This window comes from Sus scrofa, chromosome 16 (assembly GCF_054392235.1).
Source record: "Sus scrofa isolate SSC_HxYL_T2T_F1_AM1 chromosome 16, Sscrofa_HxYL_maternal_Yorkshire_Landrace_v2.0, whole genome shotgun sequence".
NCBI lineage: Eukaryota > Metazoa > Chordata > Mammalia > Artiodactyla > Suidae > Sus > Sus scrofa.
Window position 1 is genome coordinate 80,943,711 of NC_139398.1, and position 25,635 is coordinate 80,969,345.

General features: G+C 45.4%; 1 protein-coding gene across 23 annotated transcripts in view; it reads right to left on the reverse strand.

Annotated features, from left to right (window-relative positions):
* Positions 1 to 25,635, reverse strand: part of GALNT10 (polypeptide N-acetylgalactosaminyltransferase 10) — a 308,233-nt gene that overhangs the window by 84,595 nt on the left and 198,003 nt on the right. For 17 of the 23 annotated variants that reach the window (XM_085001894.1, XM_085001902.1, XM_021076943.2 and 14 more), the window contains one exon: positions 13,945 to 14,111. The exons of the other annotated variants lie outside the window; for them this stretch is intronic. In XM_085001894.1, coding sequence (XP_084858020.1) covers positions 13,945 to 14,111 — 167 coding nt within the window. The remainder of the gene's footprint in view (positions 1 to 13,944; positions 14,112 to 25,635) is intronic. 23 annotated transcript variants of the gene reach the window in all.

The following is a 25,635-nucleotide window of genomic DNA, read 5'->3' on the forward strand; positions in this document are numbered from 1 at the left end:
ATTTTTTTTTAACAAGCTCCAAAGTTGGTGCTGATGTGGATGAGAGCTGAGAAGCCCTGCTTGGACCTGGATGGAACTGGAGACTCTGGGGGACACATTCCAGGTGTGGGGTGCCTGCCTTTGAGGTCACTTCTCTTTGGCCACCAGACTGGAAGGTTCTCCTCAAGGTTCGTTCCTTCTGTGGAAATCAGCATCCTCCTCTATGGCTCTTTTTAGTTTCTTGGGCTCGTCCACATTTCTCACTTCATCTAATCCCCACAAGGAGACTCTGAGGCAGATGGGGTAGCTCCGTGCTCATCCTCCTGTGCTTCACTGAACAGTAGTCTTAACTCCCACGACCATAAAGGCATCACTCACGAGGGCCATTTACTGAACTGCAACTGTTATCTCACTGAATCCTCACCCGACTCATGAGCCCACGGCTTTTGGGTTGGGAGTGATGGAAACCCCACCCCAGCTAGTTTACATGATAAGACAACACATTGGTTTGTCCAGGGAAAGGACAGGGGTGTTACTGGCCTGGAGTTAGGGCGGGCTCAGCTGGCATCACAGCCACCTGATGAATCACCACGACCATGGGGATGGGTCGGCACTGGCCCACTGCGCTGGAGCTGCCCTCATGGCCCGGTGGTGTAACCTCCAGGATTACAAGGAATGAGCGGCAGGTGAGGCGCGGTTCACTACATCCTGCATCTTCCTTCAGACAAAAGCGGGGTTAGGAGGCGGGGTTCAGTGTCCACAACAAAGAATACTGAGTCAACTCTGCTCAGGAGGAAGGACTATTTATAGTTCATCTTCATTTACTCGTAAGTTAAAGTACTGCTTCTTCTGCCATATGGCAACAGAAACACGTTTTCTGGGAAAGGTCAGAGCTGGTCTTTCCTCCCGCCTGGTTAAAACAAACCTGAGGGCTGTTGTGGAGGTTTCTGGGAAGGTAACTGTTAGAGCCTTCCATTAACAGAGACTAGAGTGCAGCTATTGTTTAGAATATTCTAAACCAAATATTCTGACAGCACACAGAAAAAAAATTAAAAGTTTCTGAGAAGACTGGGCAGAAAACTGCCTTATGATTCCGCCTGTTTTCACCCTCACTACAGATTATTAGCAATGCCCAACAAATCTCACCCATTAAAAGGCACAGGGATGGAGGAGGACACACAGTAGATGGTGGGAGTTACTGTTTATCTGGAGATTCCTAGTTGCTCATAAATAATGTGGGCATCCCTGAAGAGGTCTGCACTTACGAAGCAAACAAAGTTGAAAAAAAAATTTTTTTAAATCATTCTGGGAGGAATGAGTAGTTTTTCTTTCAGGAGAAGGAGGTGAGCATACACAAGGATCCCAAAGGTTGAAAAAGGAAGTATGGGAGTTCCCATTACGGCACAGCGGAAAGAATCTGACTGGTATCCATGAGGAGGCAGGTTCGATCCCTGGCCTCGCTCAGTGGGTTAAGGATCCAGTGTTGCCATGAGCTGTGGTGTAGGTCGCAGATGTAGCCTGGATCTGGCATTGCTGTTGCTGTGGCTGTGGTGTGGCCACCGGCTGCAGCTCTGATTCAACTCCTAGCCTGGGAACCTCCATATGCTGTAGGTTCGACCCTAAAAAAAAAAAAAAAAAAAAAAAAAAAAAAAATGAAAGAAAGAAAGAAGCAAAGGAAAAGAGGATGTCTGCAGGTGTCAATACTTGATAGGAACCAACATCCCTAAATAGCACAAGAGGAAAAAATGTCACTACGATCTTCACATGCCTGCTTCTTTGTTCTATATAATGATGCAAAAATTACATTTTCATGAGATTTTCCTATTTGAGAGAGTTAAGCAGGAGAATGAAAAGAAAAGAGAAATCCAACTTTTAAAACCCACAAATTCTATATTGATTGACAGGGTTGCAATTTTCTCCTTTTAATTTTTGGAATAAATAAGAGATGTATAAATGTGTGGCTGTGGCTTTCCCGATCGTGAGAACTGTCAGGCATTGCCTATTTGTGGCTGTGAACGTTTGTAACAGGTTAGCCAGGCGCCTCTGGGTTCAAATCAAAGCAAAACTGGCTCTGGAGCTGTGGCTGCCTGATAGACATGACTGAGCCTTTGGGGGCAGTGGGGGTGGGGGTGGAAGTTTTACAGCGAAGTTGAGAAGAATCCCCAAAGTATCTGTGGGCAATGAGTCCATGTCACAGCTGCACATGGGTCTGATGTTGGGCAGTAGGTTAGAGCTAATGCCAACTTTTTGGCCAATGTGCTTCATTAACCCGATAAAACCAATGTTACTTAGAAGAGCTGGCTCCCCTGCATCTCAAAAGGCTGGTTCAGGAGTTAATGATCAGGAAATAGAAGATGCAGAAGGTAAGTGTTATTTGTGGGCTGAGAAACTGGTAACAACCATAAACTAGCCACAGAGCAGAGTCACCAAACTCCCAATTGCATGAAAGATATAAGATGACAGAATCCAGACCAAATGCAACCAGAAGATGAGGAATGCTTGAAACTTCACCCTGATGCCAACCCATCCCAGAATGGTGCACAAGCTGGTCCTGCACCCTGCAGCCCCCTTGCTCATATCGCCTTTAACACTTTTATCTGCTAACCCACAGCTTGGAGATGCTCTTAGGACACTAGTCTGCCATCTTCTCAGGCTGCTGGCCTCCTGAATAAAGCAACTGTTGCTTTTCCATTAACACTTACCTCACGAGTACTGGCCTTTTGAGTGGTGAGGTGAACCCAAGTGGGTACCATCCCTGTTTGGCTGCATTTATGGTGAAGGAAAAACAGCAGAATATACTTCTCAGACATGTGGATGTGTATCAAATGTCATGACTGAGTATTTCACAGCTTTACACGGCAGCTTTGTCACCGTTTTTACCTAACAGTTGTTTTATGTAGGAGGTGGGTTATAGAGAGGTGAATTCATAGTCTTTGGGTTGAATTTTCTACTAAATGTGAGTTTTCCCATTAGGCAAATGTTGGCTCCTAAGAGGCTCCAAATAAAATTAGGTATAGTCATTTTAAATGGCTTACAACAGTGCCTGGCACATGGCAAGTGCCGTCTAGGTGTTATGCAGCATCATCATTATTGCTGAGATTGCTTCTTCCCCTCTGTGAGGCAGACAAAACCAGCCCTTTCAGCTCCCTACCTGCTGAGAGAAACGGGAAGGAAAAGGGCTTGACTGGTCTGCACCCGATCGAGTTAGCTACTACGGAACCTCTGGCTTTCATTTCAGACTCAAATCTCATCTCCCTCTAGACTCTGAGTAAATAACAATTCACGTCAGACCTGAGCTGGCAGAAAAACCCAGGAGCTTTCTGAAGACAGGCTATGATAGAGGGGGGCAGCTCTGTGGCTCTCTCCCTGAGGACCTTATTCCAAGCTCCTCCAATCACCTGCTTCACTGGGTTCTGCTCCCCCCCATTATGTTTTTAAGGGAATACTAAAACAGTGGAGAAGGTTAGACTTTAATCCTCACATGAAAATGAGGAGAATATCAGCACTTTAGCACAGTTTCGCTGTGCCAAGTTTTTAAAATGTTGAAGGCTCACCTGCCTCAATAGAAGCGTCACCTTTTTGAAAATAAAATGCATCTATTTTCCACTACGGAAACGAATCTTTCCCAAACATCACAGCTTTTGATGCTTCAGATGTAATCTGAGCGATTTATTTGATTTTTTTTCCCTCTCCCACTATATCATTTATACAGTGCTGGATTCACAAAACGCTGTTTTTTTAAAAGATGCACAAAATATCCCATAAACATATTGACTCTTGCATCCTGTGCTCCTACCAGGTAACCACCAAAAGGTGTACAGATTTCTCTCATTATAAACTAATTGATATTCTGTAACAGCTTTAATCTTCTTAGCAGTTCTTGCCTTTGGAGTCTGAGAGAGGTGCATTCCCGATGTTATATTAAAGGAGAAGAGAATCAAGAAACCTGTGGACTTTCTCAGTGGTAAGAAAACCAAGAGACTAATGCTTAAGAAGCGGGATTCTAGAGGTTACGAAATCCACAATGGGGAAGAGGGATCCCTCCTGTCAAAAGGGATGTGCAAAAATAGAATGTGCACATGTATGTGTAACTGGGTCACCATGCTGTACAGTAGGAAAAAAAAACTGTATTGGGGAAATAATTATTAAAAAAATTAAAAAAAAAAAAAAAGGGATTACCAACCAGGAGGAAACTGCACCAAGGGCAGGAAAGCATGTTAGGACACTACCTGCCGATCTCTCTGAGCCTCAGTGTTGTCATCTATAAGACAGAACTGCTTCTCCTGCCTTCACATTTCCAAAAAGGGAACAATGTCTTCTTTTGGGGTGGCCAGGAGACGGGACACTGGGCGGGCCAGAGTACAAACTCTCATCCTGCCTGCATGGCCTGCTTTATGCATTCCCCGCTGTGGTGTGCTCACCTGCACAGGCTCTGTCCTGCTTGGGAGGCCCAGAGCTGCCGGTCAGTTCAGGAGGAAGGCGGCAGGAACAGATCCACGCTGTGCTCTCTGAGTCAGCCTCTCCAACAAGGCATCTGATGTTCTGGGGTCACTGATAAAGTGAATCCCGTCTCTATTTCACAACTGACTCAGAGGAGGAGAGCCATGACAGTCATTTTATAATGACAGGGGGAAATGACTGTAGAAAACTGAGGAGTTCCTGTCGTGGCTCAGGGTTAACAAACCAACTAGTATCCATGAGGACAGAGGTTCAATCCCTGGCCTCACTCAGTGGGTTGAGGATCTGGTGTTGCCATGAGCTGTGGTGTAGGTCACAGATGTAGCTTGGACCTGGTGTTGCTGTGGCTCTGGTGTAGGCCGGCAGCTATAGCTCCAATTTGACCCCTAGCCTGGGAACCTCCATATGCCACGGGTGTGGCCCTTAAAAGACAAAAAAATAAAAGAAAAGAAAAGAAAAAGAAAACTGAGTGAAAGAAACCTGGATACAAAGTTAAAATGACTGGATGTCCTCGACACAAATTGTAACGTAAAGGGACTGAATGCAGATTCACATGATGGAATGTGACCTGCTAGTAAAATCCAGATGAGTTAGCACCACACCTACTGACCTGATGGAGGTCTGTGACACATTAACAGGGAAAAACAAGAGCAAGGTGTACCAGTATGATCCCACTGAAAGGGGAGGGAAGAGCACGTAAAGATCAGGGCAAAGGTTCTAAAAACCAGAATGCCTGGATTTAAACCAAGCTCTGCCTCTTTAAGCTAAGTAGACCTTGGCCATTTACTTAACCTCTCTGTATCTCCGTTTTCTCATCTGTAAAATGAGCATTAAAACATTACCATTTTTAAACAGAAAAAGGAAGTTTGAGACCAGGGGGTTCTCACACTGAGAATGACAGAAACCACAATAGTGCCATGGGGACGAATGGGCGAACGTGCTTAGGACAAAAGCTAAACGAGGAGTAGCTCTTGTTATTATACTTTAGTATTATGATGCGGAATCATCTAGAAGGATACACCTCAGACTGCTGACATGAGTTACTTCAGGTGGGGTGCAACTAGAGGGGGGTTGGGAGGGTACGGAAGGAAAACAGAAATGAGCAGACACTGGGAACCAAAGAAGATCTTCAGACGGTAGACTGGATGCTCAATGGCAAATGTCATAGGCCTATAGATTCAAACAGAAATGAGAAACCACTACATACCTATGAGAAAGTAAAAAATCCGAAACACTGACAACACCAAATGTTGGCCAGGCTGTGGAGCAACAGGAACTCTGGGTAATTGCTGGTGGGAACACACAATGGTGTAGCCACCTTGGAACACAGCCTGGCAGCTTCTCACACAACTAAACATACTCACACCGTATAATTCGGCAATTGTGTTCTTTGGAATTTACCTGAGTGAGCTGAAAGTCCACACAAAAACCCATACATTGGTGTTTACAGCAGCTTTATTCATAGTTGCCAAAACTTTGAAGCAACCAAGATGTCCTTCAGTAGGTGAATATCTAAATAGACTCTGTGATACCTTCAGACAATGGACTATTATTCAGCACTGAAAAGAAAGGAGCTACAAGCCATAAAAAGACATGGGGGGAACCTTAAATGCCTATTACTAAGTGAAAGAAGCTGATCTGAAAATACTGCATGCCCTAGAATTCCAATTTTATTACTTTCTGGAAAAGGCCAAACTATGGAGACAGTGAAAAGGTTAGCGGTGGCCAGGGGTTAGGAGGGGGAGGGATGAAGAGACAGAGCACAGAGGGTCTCAGGGCATTGAACTACTCTGCATGACATGGTCATGGTAGATACACATCATTTTACATTTGTCCAAACCCTCGGCATATATAACATCAAGGGTGCACCTTCATGTGACGTATGGATGCTGGGTGATAATGACCTATTAATGTAGGTTCATCCATTGTAACAAATGTAGCCTCTGGTGCAGGTGTGGGACACTGATGAGGCTGGGGGTGGGGTGGGTATGTGTAGAGGGGGTGCAGGGGTGGATGGGAACTCTCTGTGCTTTCAGCTTCGTTTTGCTGTGAACCTAAAAATGCCCTGACCCTAACCCTAAAATGCTCTAAAAAATAAAGTCTATTACCTACAAAAAAATAGGGAAAGTGAGGAAGCCTAAATATTAATAGTAACTGCCTCCAGAGGATGAGATTACGGATGGTTCTTTCTGTACTTTCCTCCTTGACTCCCAGCTTGTGCTCATGCTGTCCCCTCTGCCTGGAATATTTTTCCCCCTCCCCTACCCCAAGGGGCAATATCTACTTATCCCTTAGGATTGAGTGTAGCTGGAATTTTCTTTGTAAACTCTTCCCTGATTTTCTCCATGCTCCATAGCACCTGGACCTCCACCAAGTGGCACATATTCCCTGATCTTAAGATTGCCCCTCAGAGTTCCTGTTGTGGCTCAGCAACAGGAATCTGACTAGGATCCGTGAGGACACACGTTGATCCCTGGCCTCGCTCAGTGGGTTATGGATCCGGTGCTGCCATGAGCTGTGGTGCAGCTTGCAGATGTGGCTTGGATCCTGTGTTGCTGTGGCTGTGGTGTAGGCCGGCAGTTATAGCTCCAATTAGACACCTAGCCTGGGAACCTCCATATGCCTCAAATGCGGCACTACAAAAGGCGAAAAAAAAAAAAGATTGCTCCTGACCTTGTCTGCCTGCCCTTGCTGGATGTAATCCTTAGAAGAGAAGTCTATTTTATTCCCACTGTAGCCCTGCACCTACTGCAGCAACTGGCACAGAGTCATTTCATGAGTTTTGCTGAATATATGAATATGAATTAAATCAGGACAAATGTGGAGAAAAACAAAAAAAGCAGCACAAGATTCAAGGTGAAAAGAAACCAAACAATACAGTGAAAGTGGGGAATGGACACCCTGATGGCTGTGGCAGTCCTGGGAGCACACTAAAGCTGCGAGAGTGACAATAAGAAATGAGGAAGAGATGCTCATGGCCCACGTCAAGACTGGTATGTTGAAATGCAAGTCGCGTTAGGGCAAACAGACCTCCTTGACATGTCCCCAGGACTGGCATGGTGTGACGGTGCAGGTCAGAGTTAATAAGCCCATCATGGAAGGAAGACCTTGGACCCTGGTCTCCATGGTGAGCGTGTCTACCATGTGCACCAACGGGCCCTGCAAAGGCCACATTCTCGCCAGCACCACTCACTGCCAACAACCCATCGACAGCCCCGCAAATGCTTGCTTAAGAATCTCCTGGAGTTCCCATGGTGGTTCAGTGGTTAATGAACCAATTAGTATCCATGAGGACTCGGGTTCGATCCCTGGCCATGCTCAGCGGGTTAAGGATCCAGTGTTGCCGTGACCTGTGGTGTAGGTCACAGACATGGCTCAGATCTGGCATTGCTGTAGCTATGGCTGTGGCCAGCAGCTGTAGCTCCAATTTGACCTCTAGACTGGTTCAGACCTCCAGATGTCGAGGGTGTGGCCCTAAAAAGACAATTAAAAAAAAAAAAAAAAGAATCTCCTTTCAGGGAACTCTTCCCTGTACATTTTTGTTGCTAATAGGGAGCTGAGTTGCGGGAAGGATGTCATTGAGACCTTACCATGGCCTTTCATTTCTCATCACTGCTGGTGGCCCAGTGTGCAGCCAAAGAAAATAAGCCCTACCATTAGTTCACATCTTTTCTTTCTTTTTTTTTTTTTTTTTTTTTTTAAGGGAGGCACCCTCAGCATATGAAGTTCCCAGGCTAGGGATCAAATCAGAGCTGTAGCCACTGGCCTACACCATAGCCACAGCAACACAGGATCCTTAACCCACTGAGCAAGGCCAGAGACAGAACCCATGTCCTCATGGATACTAGTAGGGTTTGTTACTGCTAAGCTGTGACAGAACTCCCTGTCTTAATTTTTTTGAAAATCAGTACTGTTTGGAAGTGGGGAGGGGAAGGAGAAAAACAGAAAGAAACAAATGAACAAAGACCCCTCTTGTTTTCCCTAATAAAGATTTTCTCTCTGGATAGTGCCATCCAGAGGCAAGTCTTCCACCCTCCGCCCTCACTTCTCCCTCCCACTGGTGCAAAAACACCTCCGTGTCCACCTAAGCCTCAAGCCAAGTCCCCACATTTGAAGAGCTTTTGGAGCTCCTGGAAAACTGCAGCGCGCTCTCTGCGAGCAGGGCTGGGATTATTCTGGTGTCAGTGTCTGCCTTCACTCTAAGTCCCCCGGTGCTGCCTGCACAAAGCTCTGGGTCTTATTTCAAGAATTCATCTACTCCAATTTTGTCTCCTACCCGAGGTCTCGACCCTTAGCTGAATTACAATTAGTTGCCCTGAGGATCCTGGAAGAGGCTCATTTCAGAGGAAAATGCCTTCTGCCAGGCGGCGCCAATCTAGCCCATAGTTAGCATCTGTGAATTTCAACTCTGGGAACTGCCTCTGCTCACATGGCCTGGAGAAATCCGTCTTTCACGATGGCCCACATTTGCTGCGCTTTAGACAGGCCTCTCTATAATTCTGAAATTGTTTCTCCCAAATCTCATTTTTAAAACAATCACTGCTGAGTAAGTTTTCTTCTAAAGCTGGCTTGAGAATTTCTTCTTGAAACAAGAATAATGATTGCTTTTCTGAAGAATGTAGATTGTAAAATCTGACAGCTAATGTGCAGGACAGGGGGGCATATGAGGTAAGAACTCTCCTCTGGGTTCTATGTTCGACCCCCTGAGAAAAAAGGGTAACAGTCAGGGGCCTCAGTTCTCATTCTCATCTATGAAATGGGATAGTATTCATTTTCTTCTCTTTCTCTCTCTTTTTTTTTTTTTTTTTTTTTTTAAGGGCTGTACCCATGCCATATGGAAGTTCCCAGGCTAGGGATCGAATTGGAGCTGCAGCCACTGGCCTACGCCACAGCCATAAAATGTTAGATCTGAGCCACATCTGCAACCTACGCTGCAGCTTGCAACAATGCCAGATCCTTAACCCACTGAGCAAGGCCAGGGATCGAATCTGCATCCTTATGAACACTATATCAGGGTTCTTAACCCACTGAGCCACAGTGGGAACTCTTTTCTTCTCTAATCAGGGTTTGGGAACATTACTACATTGGATTAATATATTTGCTTTCTGCAGAAACAGATGCACTTGGAGAATGTCATTCTTATGACATTTACCTTTTCTTTCTCAAGACTTTTACAGTCCTTTTTATGAGGGGTGGCAGGAATCGTGTTGTTTTCATCACTGAGTACAACACTGGCAAATTGGGATATTAGATGTGCAAACCACTATAATCCAGGATTGGTTGTGTTTGATAATGGTTTTTTTTTGGTCTTTTTTTTAGGGCCGCACCCGTGGCATATGGAGGTTCCCAGACTAGGGGTCAAATTGGAGCTGTAGCTGCTGGCCTACATCACAGCCACAGCAACTGGAGATTTGAGTGGAGTCTGTGACCTACACCACAGCTCATGGCAATGCCGGATCCTTAACCCACTGTGTGAGGACAGGGATTGAACTCGAGTCCTCATGGAGACTAGTTGGGTTCCTTAACCACTGAGCCACGACAGGAACTCCAATAATGAGCTCTTTTGAGTAAGAAGTTTGCTGTTTAATACAATGGGAAGTGATATATTGAAAAGCATCCTGGGGTGGCCGGGGGTCGGAGGGGGAGGCAGAAAGGAATAAAGGCTTCTGTAGAAGTTTCACACAACAGCTGAGGTGAGGGGGCAAGGCTGTCCTGGGAGCCCAGGGTGGGGATTCTTGTCCCTCCTCTGCAACCAGCCAGGTGTGTGCTCTTAGTCAAGCCTGTCTACTGCTCCAGGCCTCAGGTTTCCTAACTGTAAAATGAGCAGGCTGAGTGACAGCTGCGATTTTCACATAGTTTTAAGCAGTGGAGCTCCTCTCAGTGAATAATTTTATGGCAACAAAGTATAGACCATGCCAGGAGAGGGACCTGAACCCTGCATGCTGCCTGAGGCACCCCTGGGCCCTTGACTGCTCTGAGGCACACGCTGAAAGCCAGTAGCCTCGAGGACCTTGGAACTCTTCTCTAACCCAACAAGGAGAGTGGCTCTTCCTAATCTGGCTGATGCTTGGTTACTTCTCCTCTGAAGGACTAATGCCCCGTCATGCTCAGAGATGGATCCTGCCACTGCCAAGTGTTATGGGTCTCCCCCCAGGGCAGCTGATGCTTCAGAAAACAGGCGACAGGGACCTGAACCTGAAACACAAAGACACAAGCTAGCACTGGTCATCAAAGGAACAGCTATGTCTCCCATATCTACCCCTCTGACTGAGGACAATTCTGCAGCTGGCAATGGTTTTCTGTGTGTGGATACAGCTGGAGCTGCCATATATTTCCCTTCTTTCCTGCTCCCCTCATTCATCCATTCACTAATTCCCAACCATTTATTAACCACAAATGATCTAGAGAGGAAGACTGATAAGGAACAATCCAGCACACAGCCCTGTGACCCACATGGAGAGGAAAGCACGGGGGGTCGGTGACGAGGGACCAAAGTGGAGGTGGAGGGAGAGGAGCCAGCCAGGGAAGGCACTGGGAAGAGGATATCCAGACAGAGGGAACAGCATGGGAAGATCCTGAGGCAGGGTGGAGACTGGTGTGCTCCAGAGCGGAGGGCCCTGCTGTGGCTGGCATGTGAAGAGGGGACACAGCCCTCAGGAACCCGAGGGCAGGCCCAGGTGCTGGCTCCGAGGAGCAGGGAATGTGTCTACTATAGCACAGTCAGTGGACATCAATTTATCACTTGAGCGATGTGCTCAATTATTTTCATTTTTACCACTCAGCCGAGAGCCTGTGGCCTGTGGGTGGCAGGCCCAAACTGGGGAAAGGATGAGGTTGGGAGATGAGATGGGAAAGAAATAAAGGGAGGAAAGGCAGTGGCAAAGCCCAGGTCCAGGGATCAGAGTCCATGGCCTGGGTGTTCTGCCCACTGGCTGTGTGAGTCTGGGCAAGTCACCTGACCCCAGCTCCTTCCTCATAAGTGACCCAGAAACTCCAGGCCCTCTCTGAGAGGTTGTCGTCAACATTAAATTATATAATGTAGAGGTCCAGCACATAGAAATGGTCCCCAAAATAGTAAATGGACAGGGAGATAATTTAGACAGAAGAGGCGGCAACAGAACATTTGTTTACTATTTCACAATTTGCAAAGCTCTTTCACCCACAGAAAGGGGAGGGGGCAATATCTCGAATCTATACATTTATTCCTGACTCCCCCTCTGACAAAGCAAATGTCAACAACAATAATGATAATACCACGCTTAATTTTTTTTTTTTTTTAACAGTCACACCTGTGGCATTTGGAAGTCCCCAGGCCAGGGGTCAAATCAGAGCTGCAGGTGCCGGCCTACACCACAGCCACAACAACACTGGATCTGAGCTGCATCTGCTACCCACGCTGCAGCTTGCAGCAATGCCAGATCCTTAATCCACTGAGCCAGGCTCAGGATCGAACCCACATCCTCACAGACACGGTGTGGGGCTCTTAGTTTGCTGAGCCACAATGGGAACTCTGCAAATGCTCATTTCTAATGTTCACTTTGTGCCAGGCATGTCCTAAGCACTTTACATGTATTAACCCACTTAACAGTCACAGCCACCTAGGAGGTAGATCCCATTTTACAGATGAGGGAACCAAAACACAGAGAGGTCAAGTCACTGGGTCAAGGTCACAGAGCTAGTTAGTGACAAGGCCACAGTCAAATCTGTAACTATTGCTAAAGAGTGGTGCTACAGAGACAAGGAGGCATTACCAGCAGGTGACCTCACAGACCTTGCTTTGTGGACACAAATACGTCTCATACATAAGGCACCAGACGCTATGGTAACGCATGGCAGAAATGCTAAGGGAACAGAGGAAAACAAGCTCTGATCATTCAGGTGCCAGACATGTATTAGGCACCTACTGTATGCCTAAGGAGCTGGGGATGTGTGGTAAATAAGACCAATGTAGAACGTGGAGTCTAGGAGGGGAAACACGCAACAAGTCAATATTTCTACACCAATGCTGACACGTTATGCTTATTTTTAAGTACGCGTGTGGTGGTGAGTGCTAAGAAGGAAAATTAGTGGGTCCCATGAGAATGAGAGCATGTCAAGAATTAGGGGGGACATACCAACATCATATGCTATCCACTTACATGTGGAATCTAAAAAAAGGACACAATGAACTTCTCTGCGTAACAGATACTGACTCAGACTTTGAAAAATTTATGGTTTTCAAAGGAGACAGTTTGGGAGTGGGGGGCTATGCTGGGGATTTGGGATGGAAATGCTATAAAATTAGATTGTGATGATTGTTGTACAACTATAAATGTAATAAAATTCATTGAGGAAAAATAAAGAAAAAAGAGGGGAGACATTTAGAGGTGGTAAGAAGTGAGTTCCAGGTGTGTGAGTATGTATGACTATGTGTACACACACACCACATAATTGGGGGTGCAGTACTAAAATGGGGTGACAGGCAGCTCAGCTTTGATTATTCTAGAGTGTACTTAGATGCCCTTTCTTCACTACTGACTGGTGCCTCTGTAAGAAGGCAGGCAAAGTAAAGGGCGTCTCTTGATTTTGCTGCAAGTGATGAAAGCTTTGATGCAAAGAATAAGCTTAAGACCACCGGCTGGAAGTAAAATTCTTCTCAGATTTCATTTCTGGCTCCACCTCTGTGTCTCTCAAACCCACGGGCAAGACAGCTAAGAAGCTCTGCTGTGTGGTATAGTGGTTAAGATCACATGCATGGGGCCAAAGAGACACGACTGGGTTACCACATCACCATCTAAGAGCTCTGTGACTAAGGGCAACACTTAACCTCTCTGAGCTTCAGTTTTCACATCTGTAAAACAGTGTGGTGGCTACTGTAGGTGGGCTAACCCGATGCAGTCTCTAACACACTCCTCCCTTTCTTATCTCTGCTAAAGAGATCAAAAATCAAAACACGCATATTCCCAGCCACCCTTGCAGATAGGGGTACCCAGATATCAGAGTTCTGGCCAAAAATTTCTGGAGTGACTTTCCTGCGTAAGAAGGCAGTCTTCGAAGGAATAGGCTTTGTACCCTTTGCCCTTCCGTCTTCCTCCCTGAAAAGCTGACTTCCCAGAGGAAACAGCAGCCATTCTGTGACCATGAGGATGAGGAAGCAGGAAGAGATATGAAACTTGGTTCTTCAATGAGAGACTCAAGCAGCTGTAGCAATCCTGGATCTCATTATGAAAGGAATGAATGCTTTACTTGTTTATGCTATTACTTAAAGCTCTCTGTTACTTGCAGTTTAATACATTTCTACAATGATACAAATGGAATAAAAACAGAATCTACTCCATGGGTTGTTGTGAGGATTCATTCAATGAGTTAATGTGTGGTCAGTGCCAGGTTCGTGGCCAGGCATAGTGCCAGCATCAGTACACAGTGGCCCATATGCTGGTGCTGATGAAGAAGAGAAAACCTGCCACCCCTTTGGCAAGTCACTGGACGGAATGTGGGAGGTAGGAAACTGGGTGGGAAGGGCCCTACCTCGGTCACTGAAGTCATCGACGAGCACAATCTCGGCGATCAGCTCCGGGGGCGAGCGGTTCAGCACGCTGTGCACGGTGCGGAGGAGGGAGGACCAGCCCTCATTGTGGAAGGGGATGATGATGCTGGTGTTGGGGAGCGTCTCCAGGTAACGTTTGCTGTTGCAGCTAGAGGGAGACACAGGGGACAGGCAGAGGACAGGTTCAGCTCTCATCTTGCCAAGGGAACTAGAGCACATGGTTCGGCCAACGGTTCCTACTTCCCCTCCAGTCTTTAGGGAATGAGTGGGAGCCGAGTTCGCCATAGAACTTCACTTCAGAACTTTCTTCCACTTGGCATCCTGAAGTCCTGCCTGCAATCCCTGTACAGTGCACAGGGACACACACACAATCTCCCCACCCCCCAAGAGCTCTGTTTGTGAACAGTTACAAAACAATGACCCCCAATGGTGATGACGCAGCACTGGGGTTTGGTGTTTTACACCCACTAACTTGTTTAAACCTCAACAGTGGTAGAAACACATTGTCTATCCTCATGATCCATGTGGAGGTCAGCCCTTCAGTAACACTCCTGCCTCTCTCACCACCCCTTGCACATTCCTCCCCACGAAGGAGAAACCATGTATCCATCTACTTGGAGGATTACACCGGGTTTCACTAGCTGGGCCTTTCCTCCCACCCTCCCTGGGCATGTTTTTCTCCTTTGCTCTCTGCCAGCCCCGTGGGGAAGCTTGAGGGTGGAAGGCCCTGTTCCTGCGGGCCTTCAATAGCATAATAACACCCCAAAGAATTAATGGAGTTCCTTCAGATCATCAAATATCTAGTTGGTGTTCAAACTTCCCTGATGTTCTAGTTTGTTTCAGTCAGGATCAAGACAAAGCCACATGCTGCCTTTGGCTGATGCTTCTCCTAGGTCTCTCCTCCCCTTACCATTTATTTAAGAAACTGGGTCATTTGTCCTACAGTATTTCCCATAGTCTACATTTTTGCTTCATGCATTGCTGTGGTGTCTCTGAACATGTCTGCTCTGTCCGCTCTGGCTCCTGTAAACTATAGAGGCTTGACCTAATTTGATGAGATATTCCGGCAGCCTCTTCATGGGTGCTGGTGTGAACATTCTTTTTTTTTTTTTTTTTTTCCCTTTTTAAGGCCACACCTGGCATATAGAAGTTCCCAGGCTAGGAGATGAATTGGAGCTGCACTGCAGCTTGGAGCAATGGCAGATCCTTAACCCACTGAGTGAGGCCGTGGATTGAACCTCCATCCTCACAGATACCATGTCAGGTTCCTAACCTGCTGAGCCACAACAGGAACTTGGTGTGAACATTCTTTGGGAAACATAATGCCCAGGTGTCTTTCCTTTTGTGATGTTGGCGGCCCTTGCTGATTCCTATCTAAATTCTTTACTACACCAAGGGTTTGAAAACTGGTCATTTTCCAATTCTATCATTCTTTCTTTACTAGTTGGAATATATCTATGGAGAAACTCTACCACATCAGCTATCTGGCTACCCTGAAGTACAGGAAAGACAGGTTAAGTTCTTGATTCTTAATTTACTGGTTTTTAGAAGGTCTTGGTTCCTTAGCATCATCCAAAGATAGCCAATTATTTGTTTTCATTATGAACTCATAAATTTCAACATAATTGGTATGTTTCAATTCAGTGCAAGTATTATTCTTCTTGGTTCCCAAATAAGCCCATCTTTAGTCCAAGGCAGTCTTCTCAAGTTGGTTCCCAGTCCTTTGCACATGACCACAGAGCACTGAGAGCTTCCTTGCTTTCTGGTAAAATACATCCAAAGATTCTCCAGGCTGAACGTGTATGTTTCCTGCTCTAACATGGAACCAACCATTCTGCCAAGGAACCCTTGGCATATTAAGAATCCTTAATATTATCATTATAACCACTAGATACTGCAACAAATGCACTCAGTATTACTGTGTTGGTTTTGGTTTCTATGATTTTGCAGTGGTCAGCACTAGAAATATATTTGAATAGATACATCATAAATTTATTTCATATTAAATACATAAAATTACAGCTTTACTGAACTTTAATTTTATATTTTTCACAGAGATATAATTCACTCACCGTAAAATTCAACATAAAACTCACCCTTTTAAAGTGTGTAACTCAGTAGTTTTTAATATATTCACGAAGTTGTAAAACAACCACCGCTATCTAATTCCAGAAGATTTTCATCTCCAAAAGAAATTTCCTATCTATTAGCAGTCACTATGAATTATCCACTCCCTCTACCTTCTGGAAAACACTAAATTGTTTTGTTTCCATAAATTTTACTACCCTAGACATTTTATATAAATGGAATCATATAACATGTAGCTTTTTGTGTCTGGGTTCTTTCACTTCTAATATTTTCAAGGTTCATCCATGTTGTAGAATGTATTAGTACCTCAGTCTTTTTCATGGTCAAATAATATTCCACTCTATGAATACAGCACGTTTTACTTAGGCATTCATCAAGTGATGGACCTTTGGGTTGTTTCTATCTTTCAGCTATTATGAATAATGCTGCTGCAAACATTCACATACAAGTTTTCGTGTAGACATAAGTTTTTAATTCCCTTGGGTATATAACAAGGGGCAGAATTGCTGGGTCATAAGGTAACTTCATGTTTAACTTTAAGAAACTGCCAAACTGCTTCCAAAGTAGCTGCACCATTTTACATTGCTGCCAATAATGGATAAGGGCTCCAATTTCTCCACATGCTCACAGACTCTTGCTGTCCATCTTTGTGGCTTTTTGTTTTTGGTATTTTAGCTGCCCCATAGCATATGAAGTTCCCAGGCCAGGGATCAGATCCAAGCCACAGCTGCAAGCAATGCTGCAGCTGCAGCAATGCTGGATCCTTTTTAATCCACTATGCCAGGCCAGGGATTGAACCTGGCCCTGGTGCTGCAGAGACACTGCCGATCCTGTTGAACTACAGTAGGAACTTCTGATTTGCATTTTCCTAATGATTAATGATGTTGAGTTTATTTTCATGGGCTCATAGGCGATTACTATTTTTTCTTTTTTTTGGAGAAATAGCTAGTAAATATATATTTCATTTTTGATTGTTCCTTGCTAGTGTACAGAAATATAATAGATTTTTTTTTACACTGAGGCTGTATCTTATAGCCTTGCTGAAATAATTTATAGATTCTTTTTTTTTTTTTTGGTGTGGATTCCTTACGATTTTCTATATACAAGACAATGTCATCTGCAAAAAGAGATAGTTTTACTTATTTCTTTCTGATCTAGATGTCTTTTATTTCTTCTTCTTGCCTGATTGTCTAGAAATTCCAGTACAATGTTGAAAGAAGTGGCAAAAGCAGACACCCTTCTACCTTTCAGTCTTTCACCATTAAATACAATGTTAATGAGGGTTTTTCATCAATGCTCTTTATCTGGTTAAGTTCCCTTCTATTTCCAGTTGGTTAAATTTTTTTTATCATGAAAAAGTGTTGGCTTTTGTCAAATGCTTTTTCTGAATCTACTAATATAATCAATCGTATGGGTTTTGTTCTTTATTCTGTTCATACGACTGATGCATTAATTGATGCTTTTCGTATGTTGAACCAACTTTGCATTCCTGGTGTAAATTCTACTTGGTCATGGTATATAATCCTTCTTCTATGTTGCTGACTTCGGTTTGCTCATATTTTGTTGAGGATTTTCCCATCTATATTCATAAGGGATATTGGTCTGCAGCTTTGTTATGTTTTTTTTTTTATTTTTTTTTATTTTCCCACTGTACAGCAAGGGGGTCAGGTTATCCTTACATGTATACATTACAATTACGTTTTTTCCCCCACCCTTTCTTCTGTTGCAACATGAGTATCTAGACAAAGTTCTCAATGCAATGTCTGGTTTTACATATTATAACTGTTTTGCTAAAATTTTGACTCCTTTTTTTTTTTTTTTTTTTTTTTTTTTTTTTGGTCTTTTCTAGGGCCGCATCCGTGGCATATGGAGGTTCCTAGGCTAGGGGTCCAATCAGAGCTGTACTGCTGGCCTACGCCACAGCCACAGCCACATGGGATCTGAGCCATGTCTGCAACCTACACCACAGCTCACGGCAGTGCCAGATCCTTACCCCACTGAGCGAGGCCAGGGATCGAACCCACAACCTCATGGTTCCTAGTCGGATTCTTTAACCACGGAGCCACGACGGGAACTCCTGATTCTTAACATTAACAGTTACTTATTTGTTTTTTTCCTAAGATATAACGACTTCAGAAAAACAGTATCAATATTATTGCTAATAATACGATTATAGACAATTGAAGATTCCTTTTGTCCTTCATTTCTTTTCATCTCTGAGGTATATTTCAACAGAGGTACTAGAGATTTTCCCAAGGCCCAGAAAAGGGAGCTGAGGACCAAGCAGCCTCAGAAGGAATGACAATGACCAATTTGTGCTTCCAGCCAGAAGCCAGGTGTGATAGGCAGAGCAGTGGCCCCCAGAGATGTCCAAGCCTCAATCCCTAGAAACTCTGAACATGTTACCTCACATGGCAAAGGGGACTTTATAGATGTGATTACAGTTAAAAACCTTGACACTAGTTTGAGGATCTTGGATTATTCAGGCGGCTCCAATGTAATCACACAGGTCCTTAAGAACAGAGAATTTTTCTGGCTGGGTCAGAGAGATGAGAAGGAAGGAGTTAAGATTTGAGATAACAGAATGGCTCCACTCCCCACTGCTATGCCAGCTTTTAAGACAGAAGATGGGAGTCATGAGCTAAAGAAGGTAGATGGCCTTTAGAAGCTGCAAATGGTCCTCAGCTGACAGCCAGCAAGGAAACAGGAGTCTTACTGCTGCTTATACCTGAATTCTGCCAACAACTCAGATGAGCAAGATTCCCACAGAGCCCCCATAAAGCAATGAACCCTGGCCAACACCTTGATTTTAGCCCAATAAAACCCACGTTGGGCTTCATATTACAGAACTGTAAGAATAAACGTATGGTAATTTGTTATGGCAGCTACAGAAAATCATAAATAGGAGTCCTCCTTGATACCCTTTGCCCATATATAATCACTATCTGCAAACATTGAAAAAGTAAAGGATTTCATATAAAAACTTTCCGGAGCATCACACAGCTGCAATGAGCTGCAGCTGACGGTGGATGCCTCTCTCTGTGGGGCAGGTGCTCCCTGGTCCCTTCAGCTCTCACTGCACCACAGTCTCATTCCAGAGCTGCTTCACTCCTTTATACTAACTACCAGACCCTGGAGACGTGGAAAAGTGAAAAATTCATGATATCTGGGGCACTGAATATAAAAACAAAACCTCTCTTTCTTTTTTGGGGGTGGGGGAGGGAGGCAGGTGGGCTGAGGCATGTGGAAGTTCCTGGCCCAGGGATCAAAACCTGAGCCACAGCAGTTATGGACAACGCCGAGTCCAGAACCACTCGGCCACCAGGGAGATCCCCAAAAGCCGTCCTTTCACATGCTACTGCAATCCACTGTTCAACTGTCCGAACGGGCCAGGATGTCTTTGTAACTTACTGTGACACGGATCAGAAAGTAAAAGGGGTTTGATGGGTAGAGGTGATGGATGTACCTGTGATAAAATCAGAGGAATGTTAACTGCAGACTCTGGATGGTGGGAACATAAGTGTTCTGTGCATAATTCTTTTAGGTTTTCTGTATGTTTTATAATTTTTAGAAAGAAATGCTGGGAGGAAAACAGGTCAAGGGCCAAGGTCTCCTTAGCTTTAAATTCTACCTCTGCTACAGGCACTGAGAGAAGCTGAGGGGCGGGATGGGGCAGGAATGAACCCATGGTGTTTGGCTGTGAGCCCAGTTCCAGCTGTATGGACAGAATGGCCCTTATTCGGGCAGTACAGTTCTGATGGACAGGTCAGTCTCTCTCTTTCCCCTTGAAACCTCTGTACTTCTTTCATGTCCCCTCTTGCTCCTCCATCTGGCTGGACTGCTTTTATCCAGACCCCACATAGCCCTCCTCCACCCCTTCCTCCACCCCCAAACTCCTCTGATCATTTCAGCCAGCCTTCTGGGGGAGCCTTCTCCAACTTCATTCTGTTGGCCTTCACAAATAACGAAAGCACCTCTTAAAAAATCCCTTTCTCTTAATTTGGCTGAGTCCTCTGTGGCCAAGAAAGACAGGTGCTATCTAATTTTCTACACAAGCTTCTGCCTTCCATCCAATTTTACAGGAGGCTCACTTGACTGAAGCAGGGTTGGAGTGGGGGTCAGCTATAACAAGTTGCCTGGAGTCTATGAGGTGAAATACAATAGAGCAGGGAGCCCCGGCTCTCTGGAACCCCCGAGCTGGGCCCTGCAGCCTGCCAGTAGATACACAGACACCACCACTGCCATGACTAAGTTCACTTATAATTTATTCCAATCATGGAATTAAAGATTATTCAGAACTCCAATAAAAGGCTCAGCTTGGATCACAGCCTTGACACCATGTGCTTTTTGTGGGAGAGGGTGTACACTTTTTCTCTCTCCTCAATCCATCCACTCATTTATTTAGTAAGTAAATACCTAACAGCACTTTGACTTTAGCCAGGAGCAGGAGTCATTAGCTTGGTCCCAGCTTAGGAGAGTCTCTTTGTTTAAATAAAAAAACAATGACAACTGTGTGACATGCTGAAATGAATCTCTCCAGTATCCAGCAGGAGACTTGGTTCCACACACTTGCCCACAGGCTACCTTCCTGTTGGGAGCCCATGAGAAAAGTCCCACATCCCTCCTCTTCTTAGACCTCAGACTGCAGCAGACAGAGGCCTGGGGATGGCAGGGAGGAAGAGAGAAGGCCATCACGCACCCCAGTGACACGCCGTCTCAGCCACCCCCTTAAGACCTGTCTGTGTGTTGTGCCTTAAGATCAACACAGGACGGGAGAGTGTGCCCAGTGTGTGATAAACGAGAAGCGTTCCCTTGCCCGATGCCTTCATAAAGTGGTCTCCGGGAAGGGGAAGCTAGGGTACCGCTCCCAATGCAAAGAGGCTGGGTTTAGCTAAGACCAGACAGTAACAGCCTCCGTGCTCCCCGTCATCTCCCCTGCCCCGCAGCGCCAGTGCATTGTGCCCAATCCTTTACAGAACATGCTCCCTTCTCTAAGCTGTACCAACCCCCTGCTGGGGAGGCAAACCAGGGAGTAATCACTCCATTTTCCACACAGGGAAAGTACAGCCCAGAGAGGAAAGTGACTTGGGTCCAAGATGCAAATCTAGATAGTATATACTTAAAGTAACACTTATAATATGTATGTGTGTATGTGTGTGCGTGTGTGTGTGTGTGTGTGTGTGTGTGTGTGTGTGTGTGTGTGTGTGTTTGTCTTTTTAGGGCCACACCTAGGGGTTCCCAGGCTAGGGGTCTAATTGGAGTTATACAGGATCCAAGCTGCATCTGTAACCTACACCACAACTCACAGCAAAGCAAGATCCTTAATCCACTGAGCAAGGCCAGGGATCGAACACACACCCTCATGGATACCAGTTGGGTCTGTTACCGGTGAGCCACGACAAGAATTCCCTACAATATATATATATATTTTTTGACGACAAAATGATAATTGCTCAGAATGAAAGTCTGGGAAACACAGAAAGGCTAAAAGACAACTGATAACAACAGCAACATCCTGCCACTGGGGGCTGACCTCTGTTAAATATCTAGGGTATGTCTTCTTCTGTGCTCTTCTCTGAACATACATTTGTTCCTACCACACGGCATGAGGCACCCTGACTGATGGCCTCCCAGTCTCTGCGGGCTCCCGGATAAAGTGTGGCCTCGAGATCCTTGGAAGAGCCCCTCTGGGGGCAGGAGCTGGTGATGTCCTCAGAGGGGGTCAAAGCAGGGACACTGACACTTCAATCACCCAACATCAATCTTGATGCCCTCGTGGCTCAGCATTTCTGTCCCCAGAAGACACCTGTGGCATTTCAAACCTTTGACTAAGAGCGGAGTGAAAGACACCGTACTCCTTGCCCAAGCATGTCCCTTATCATCTGGTTCACAGTCTGACTAGGTCCCAGCCCCTCAGTGCAATGTTCAGTTAGACGTGCACAGCGTGAGAACTAAGGCATGGTTGGGGGGTGTTCCCTGACACACTCTGAAATGGAGCAAAGAGTAGAAACAAAGAGAATGTCCATCAAGGGGGAAAGTTTATTTTTTATTTTTTTTGTCTTTTTGCTATTTCTTTGGGCTGCTCCTGCGGCATATGGAGGTTCCCAGGCTAGGGGTCCAATCGGAGCTGTCGCCGCCAGCCTACGCCGGAGCCACAGCAACGCGGGATCCAAGCCGCGTCTGCAACCTACACCACAGCTCACAGCAACGCCGGATCGTTAACCCACTGAGCAAGGGCAGGGATCGAACCCGCAACCTCATGGTTCCTAGTCGGATTCGTTAACTACTGCGCCACAACGGGAACTCCCAAGGGAAAGTTTAAATAAATGATAAAAAATTCAAACTATAGAATACTCATAAGCAGTTAAAAAAATAAGGTAGACGATGACAATGATGGTAACAGAATATATCTGTTAAGGATTTCTATTATGTCAGGTGGTGATCTAAGCACTTTATATGCATTAAGTCACTTAATGGTCACAAGGCTCTTACCAGGTAGGGGCTATCATTACTCCCACTACAGCGAAGAGGAAACAAAGCAGAAAAGTAACTTGCCTAAGGTCAAACAGCTGGTGTGAGGGCTGGAGCCTGGATTTAAACCCATCCTTCCTGTATACATAAATATTTTTATAAAGATAATGCACCAATGCTATTAATTATACAAGCAAAAAGAAGAATGAATAGATAAAAAGCAAAAATTGAGGGAACTAAGTAGGGGTCTGAAGCTGCTGGTCTGCCAGGCAACATTCCAAGTCCCATCATCTCACTGGATCCCAGGTTCCTCTTATATTGATAAGGGGGCTGGACAACGGGCAAGTCTTGTGTGTCTGCTCCATACTCCTTCTTCTTTTGGTAACAGCTCCTGATTTTCCTTGGGGACTCTCCCATCCCTCAGTTCCACAAGGTTTGGGGGAGGTCCTCGCCTTGCCTTGAGGATGGGCAAGGGAGTCAGGCTCAGCCAATCAGAGCACTGCAGCTCCCCGGCCCCAGTGGTTGGTTCTGGGATGGGTATCTGTAAATCAGAGTAAATCTTGGCTGAGACAGCTGGGAGATGGGTAAGCTCTCTTCTGCTGAAATTGAACATGAAAAGATAGAAGTCTGATCTGCCTGGGACCACCAGATGGACAGTTCCCTATCTTAAAATTAGTTAGCAGGATAAAAAACGGCCAAGAGTTAGAGAGAGAGGTTCCTGCTGGCATCATTTGGGATCTGGATCCACCTACGGCTGAAGCAAGGTCTACCCCCTGCCCTGTTCAGGTGCACGACTCAATACATTGTCTTCAGTTAGTTTTTTCCTCACTTAGCATGACTTAGGTTTCTGTCACTTGTAACTATAAGAATCCTTGCTAATACTGGATAATCTCTAAGCCCTGTCAGTCACAGGAATGAATCTATTTTGGGCCTAAGGATGGCTTTTGCAGGACAGAGGTAGAAACCGTTGCCCAGCTGCTCCCTCTGACCTGAAGCAGGCAGCCTCTCTCCTGTTCCATGAAGAGAACTTGGCTCACTCACTGAGTGGGAGAAAGAGGCCTGGCTGAGGGCTAGGTGGGAGGCAGTGGGAGGACTCATCCGTGATTAAGTAGCCTTCAATTTAATATTCCCTAAAGGATTTTGAGCTTTTGGGCACAAAGTCGAAACTAATATATGAGCCCTTAAGATGCACCCTCAGGGCTTAATGCTGGAGCACCAGAACAAAACAGAAAGGAAGTCAAAATCAAAGGGAAGCATTTCAAAATTCTTCTCTCCAAGTCAGCTTTGAGAGAGAACGGTCCAATCATTTTGAAGGGAACTATTTTTTAAAAAAATCTAATTCCCTAGCATGGGACACTATCCACAGACCAAACTGAAAAGCAAGGCCATGAACAAACCTGATATTGTAGGTACCTAAGGGAGCAAGAGTGCTCTGGACCTGGGTTCAAATCCCAACTCTGCCTGATTGCAGCTACAAGTCCAGGAGAAGGTTTCATTCCTTGCTGAGCCTCAGTTTCCTGATCTGTGGAGTGGGGATGGTGACATCTCAAGGATGATAGAAGAACTAGGTGAGACACTTAAAACAGCCTTGAGGAGGGAGAAGTAGCCAGCTCTGGCCTTGGAGATGGGTAAACGTGGAGAATACTCTTGTTTAATTCTCTCGGAATCAGGGATGGCTCTCGCAGGAAAGAGCATGGAGCTTCAGTGAGACCTAAATAAGGGTTTTGCTCTCATAGACATGAATCCCAGGCTTCAGCCAGCTCATGGATCAAAACATTCTCATTTACTCACCCCCATAATCATTCACAGATTCAAGAAATGTTTACTGAGCACCTACTATGAGACAGATGCTACGCTAAGCCTTGGGATTACAACAGTGAGGAACAAGCTGCTGTCCCTGTCCCATGGGATACAGAGTCAAATGGGAGGCAGACAAGTAATAGGAGCAGTCATCAATTACAATTTTTCCTGCCTTGGTGCAAATGGCTATGAGGTGAGAACAGAAGAAAACAGCCTAGAAAGACAGAGTAAAGGTATCCTAGGAAGTGCATCGTCACACACAGCCCTGGGCCAGCCAGCAAGCAGCCAACGGATGGTTGCTGGGTTGAAGTGGAGCTGGAAGGGCCTAGTCCAAACTGTTTGCTTTCCAAGTAAGGGAGTGCAGCTTAGAGAGGTTAAGTGGAGAGCCCAGACCATATGGCCAGCTGGTGTTGGACCGGGAGGTGGAGATGGCTCTTCAGTTTATTTGCAACACAGAGAGAAAGTCCTTTGGAGATACTGGACGTAAGTAAAAAAATATAAGTCTTCCATAGTTTCAAAGAGCTGGTGTCAGCATCTGCCATTATGTTCCAATTGCTACCTCTCTGCTTGGCAGGTCCACAGGGGCTGGACTACCCAGCCTAGAGAAATGGAATCTTTGGGGGGTTTCAATGAACCTCAGTATAGAACTCTCACTAGTAGGGATGTGGTAGCTTTAATCATGCTTGCTGACATCCATTCAGTGTTTGTTCTTATTTACCAAAAGTAGTTTGGTATGAAATTGAAGCAGAAAAGACCACTTTCTAACTGTGTAAGTGGGCAGGTTATCAAACCTCTGCAAGTCTCAGTTCCTCCCTTTTTCAAATGGGCCTGTTTTACATAAAGAAGGGCCTTCCTTCTTTGTAAAATGGATTTGCAGGTTGGAGTTGAGAAGTCAATAAAAAAGAACAGGTTGGTGCTCTGTAAACACAAGGGTTCAACAAGTGCCATCTTAGTCCAAAAAGAAACATTGGGGCTGGTCAGGTCAGTCAGGTGCCTACCTTGTCCACACTCTCTCGCTAAGCAGAAATGGCCATGCCTAAGCAGGCCGAGGAAGGAGTCCAGGATGGGCCTATGACTGTCCCTTTTCTGAACATGATAGTTGCCTGGGGCAGAAGCAGAGCCCTAGCCCAAGGGCAGATAATCCACTGACTTGCCAACGTGTATGGCTTAGCAAGAAGCCTGTGTCCAAGTGGGGTTCACCGGGTAAATCAAATTCTTCTTGGGGACAAAACCTTAACATGTAGAAAAGCAGTTCCAGAAATAATAGAGGAGTAGATACAGAACCACACAGAAAAAAGCTAAGACCTCTTAAT